Source organism: Eimeria tenella, genomic scaffold, assembly GCF_000499545.2.
Source record: "Eimeria tenella Houghton genomic scaffold, Eth_scaff485, whole genome shotgun sequence".
Lineage (NCBI taxonomy): Eukaryota > Apicomplexa > Conoidasida > Eucoccidiorida > Eimeriidae > Eimeria > Eimeria tenella.
The window spans coordinates 4147-7934 of NW_013543391.1; the positions used below are offsets into that span (position 1 = coordinate 4147).

At 54.6% G+C, this 3788-nt stretch overlaps 1 protein-coding gene across 1 annotated transcript; it reads right to left on the reverse strand.

The window, feature by feature from the left end:
• Positions 1-242: 242 nt before the first annotated feature.
• ETH_00007025 (Eukaryotic translation initiation factor 3 subunit B, related) lies at positions 243-3748 on the reverse strand (the record flags this gene model as incomplete). Its single annotated transcript, XM_013377237.1, has 9 exons — positions 243-359; positions 582-711; positions 934-1055; positions 1241-1393; positions 1596-1762; positions 1968-2054; positions 2296-2556; positions 3271-3406; positions 3584-3748. The coding sequence occupies 9 exons, from the start codon at positions 3746-3748 to the stop codon at positions 243-245; spliced, it is 1338 nt and encodes a 445-aa protein (XP_013232691.1).
• Between the last annotated feature and the right edge of the window lie 40 nt (positions 3749-3788).

The following is a 3788-nucleotide window of genomic DNA, read 5'->3' on the forward strand; positions in this document are numbered from 1 at the left end:
ACTTCTTCAACAGCCCCGCCGTCATGGAGAGACCTAGGTGTCAAAAGTTATCTCTAAACCCTAAACCCTAAACGCTAAACCCCTGAAATCAGGGTGTTTAGGCATATATGTTGCCTTTTGTGGTTTCAGTGCCGCAAGGGTTTTGCGTTTGGGTTCCCAGAGTTCCGCCGTGCCAGGCGACCCTCAAACCTGCGCCCTGTTAGCCCTAAACTCTAAACCCTAATTTAGGGCTTGGGGTTTGCCTAGCAAATAACTTCTTGCTTCACGTCCAGCTCCTCCTCTATTATCTCCTCCTTATACTCCCACTCAAACCACGTGTCGAATTCCTCCTGGGCTCTGCACCATTCTTCGTACTTGGGCTGCAGCAAAACCCGAAACATAACCGAAACCCTAAACCCCAAACCCTAAACCCTAAACCCTTAATCCTGGATGGGAGAGCCCGACATGCCACTCTGTAAGGCCCAAGCGCCACTTGCTCTGCTGAGTAGTGGACCCCGAACCCCACAAATCATTCGAAACCCCAAGCCCTAAGCCCTAAACCCTAAACCCTAAACCCTAAACCCTAAACCCTAAACCCTCACATGTTTCATCTTCCAGGCCTCAAGCTCATCCAATATCTGCTGGAACTTTTCACTTTCTTCTTCCCGCTGCTTCAAGAAGGCTCGGCGTTTCTCGCTGCGGAGTCTCTCGTCCTCCGCCTCGTACCTCTTGCTGCACCCAAAACCCTAAATCCTAAACCCTAAACCCTAATCCCTAAACCCTAAACCCTACACCCTAAACCCTACTTTGCCCAAGCCCCACACGGCCAGCGGCTGCAGCTGGCACGGCCCCAAGCCTTGGGCCACGTGTGAGCTCCAGAAGAGAGAGCAAAACCAAACACTAAACCCTAAACCCTAAACCCTAAACCCTGAACCCTAAGATTCAAAGACAAACCTGTGTTCCTTCATTCGCTTCTTGATGTCATCGAGCTGCTTCTCCGTCAGCAAAGTCGGGGGGTGAGGCCTCCAGAGGAACTGGTAGAAGTTTTCCTTCTTGGTCTTTTCCAGCAACTTCCCCTGCAGCAAAATCCTAAACCCTAAACCCTAAACCCTAAACCCTAGACCCTAGAACCCGCCGCGGCAGCAGGCCCGTACCCCTACTCGTCCGCATCCGCGTAGCAACAACCCCTCAACAAACCCCAAACCCCCGCATGCCCCAAACCCTCGCAAACCCTAAACCCTCGCAAACCCTAAACCCTCACCTGGAAAGTCCAGATGTTGAAGCCAGTGTTGTCTCCAAACCTGTAGGCCTGCGCGCCGCTGACGAGAGGCATAACCACGCAAGTGGCCAAGTACCTTCCGCAGTGGGACCAGCGGACTTCGTTGCACATGTAGTGTTCGTCTTGGTGCAGCACCTGCAGCGCAAGGGTTTAGGGTTTAGGGTTTAGGGTTTGGGGTTTGCGGCGCCGCGCGCGCAGCACCCCGCCGCCCGCAGGCCGCAGCAGACGCGCCACGGGAGAGAGGGCCGTGCGAGGCGCCGCGAACGACGCAGCAGCAGCAGCCCTGCGACGAGGGTTTAGAGTTTAGGGTTTAGGGTTTAGGGTTTGGGTGGCGGACCTCAACTTTGTCCTGGTCGTTCAAGTGGCAAAACATTACTGTCCCGTAAGTGCTCAAAGAAGCCAAAACAAAATAAGATCCAAAAGGAGACCATTTTAAAAAGTTCATGTAGTTGGGAATGTCGAAAGAATGAGTCATTATCGTGTCTCTCTTGTTCGTCTCCACGTCTGAAACGCCCAAACCCTAAACCCTAAACCCTAAACCCTCAAGTGCAGCCCTCAGCCGTCGACCCCAAACAGCCGCTTTTTTGAGGGCTCGGTCAGGCTCGGTCAAGTCCTAGTCGGTGTCTGCGAGTGAAGGCTACGCACAAACCCCAAACCCTAGCTCCAAACCCTAAACCCTAAACCCCTAACCTAAATTCGAAGCCCTTACTGCCTTCAGCGGCGTCGGCGACGCGGAAGAAGCGCAGGCTCTGGTTGGTTGTCCCTTCTTCTTGAACGACGAGCACGAACCGCTTGCCTGAAGACCCAGCGCCAAACCCTAAACCCTAAGCCCTAAACCCTAAACCCTCCGAAATAAGGGCATCCGCATGCTCCCCCAAACCCTCAGCAGCCCCCCGACCCCATCACGCTTTGCACTTCCCCCTGCAGGCCCAGAACCGCCGCTACGTTTCCGGGCACCCGACCTAGGGTTTAGGGTTTCGGCTAGGGTTTAGGGCTTCGGCTAGGGTTTAGGGTTTCGGCTAGGGTTTAGGGTTTACTGGGTCCCTCCTCCCAGTGGAGCTGGACAGCGATGTCGTTGAGCTGGAGGTTGTCGACGGGAATGTCCTTTTCGCGCATGCGGAAGATCTCGAGTTGGCTGAATTCTTTTCTTCCTTTTTTTCCAGTTTTTTTAAATACCATTGTTCGCAAACACAAGAAGTCCCCGTTGCCTTGCCAGTGCATGGCTGCGCCCTTCACGTTGTACACGTTTTTGCTCGCCAGCTCCCGCCGACTCGGCACCTCCACCAGGATCAAACGCCCTGCAACAAACCCTAAACCCTAAACCCTAAACCCTAAACCCTCCGCCCGCAGCCCTCGGTCCTCGGCACGCAGCGCGCGCCCGCGAAGCGCAGACTCGAAACCCTTGCCGCCCACTCGCAACCTCCACCGCCCTACGCCCAAACCCTAAACCCTAAACCCTAAACCCTGGGCCCTCGGCCCGCAAGGCGCGCCCGCGAAGGCGCAGACGCCCTGGGGAGCAGAACAAACACTAAACCCTCGCTCAAACCCTAAACCCTAGGCCACAATCCTAGGTGCTGGAAACAAACCCTAAACCCTCGGCGAAACACTAAACCCTTCTTTAACTCCGAAAATCCATACGCAACTCTTTGGGGAGCCTCGAAACCCTCACACCCAATCCGTCTAAAAAAGCGCTCTTTCCGCGCCTAAACCCTAAACCCTAAACCCTAAATGGTTGTTGTGACAGTTCATCAGGGGCGTCGTTAGGGATGCGTCGCACCCGACACATATGCCTCGTTTGTCTCCCTCAACCCCTCAGTCTCTGTGCTCCCAAACCCTAAACCCTAAACCCTAATTGTGCCCAATTAGGGTTTAAAGCATTCAGGCGCATCGCAGAGAGAAGGCTGAAAGCCTATGGGGGAGGTGATGGAGTCCGCAGCTCCTCAAGGGCCTCAGACGAAGCGCAAACCCCAGCAGCCAAAACTAGGGTTTAGGGTTTAGGGTTTAAATCCCACCTGGAGTGTCGTCAGAACCCCTTATCCACAAAGAAACAATGTTGTCTCCTGGAGACCATTCAAACTTTTCGACGGGATACTTGAGGGCTGAGAAGTGGCCTTTTTCATCTCGCAGCAACTTCACAGGAGTAACGTCCTGCAACGCAAACCCTAAACCCTAAACCCTAAACCCTAAACCCTGAACGCTTGGTCCCACCGCCTGCGCTGCCGGGCCCCCCGCCGCAGGCTTGGAGGCGACGGTGCTGGCGCTCGAAGCCCCTCGCGGCTCTCCACCACCCTCAAACCCTAAACCCTAAACCCTAAACCCTCGGACCTCGTCGGCGGCCTGGTCCGGGAAGTTGTCCTTGGGGTCCATTGCGTAAATGCACAATTCTTTGTCTCCAATTTTCGCCAAGTACTTTTCATCATGAGAAAATAAAAAGTGAGGAAATTCAGTGCCTCTTGGAGTGGCTGCGGGCGTGGCGAACTGCCGCAGCATCTCACCTGCACGTGAACCCTAAACCCTAACCCTAAACCCT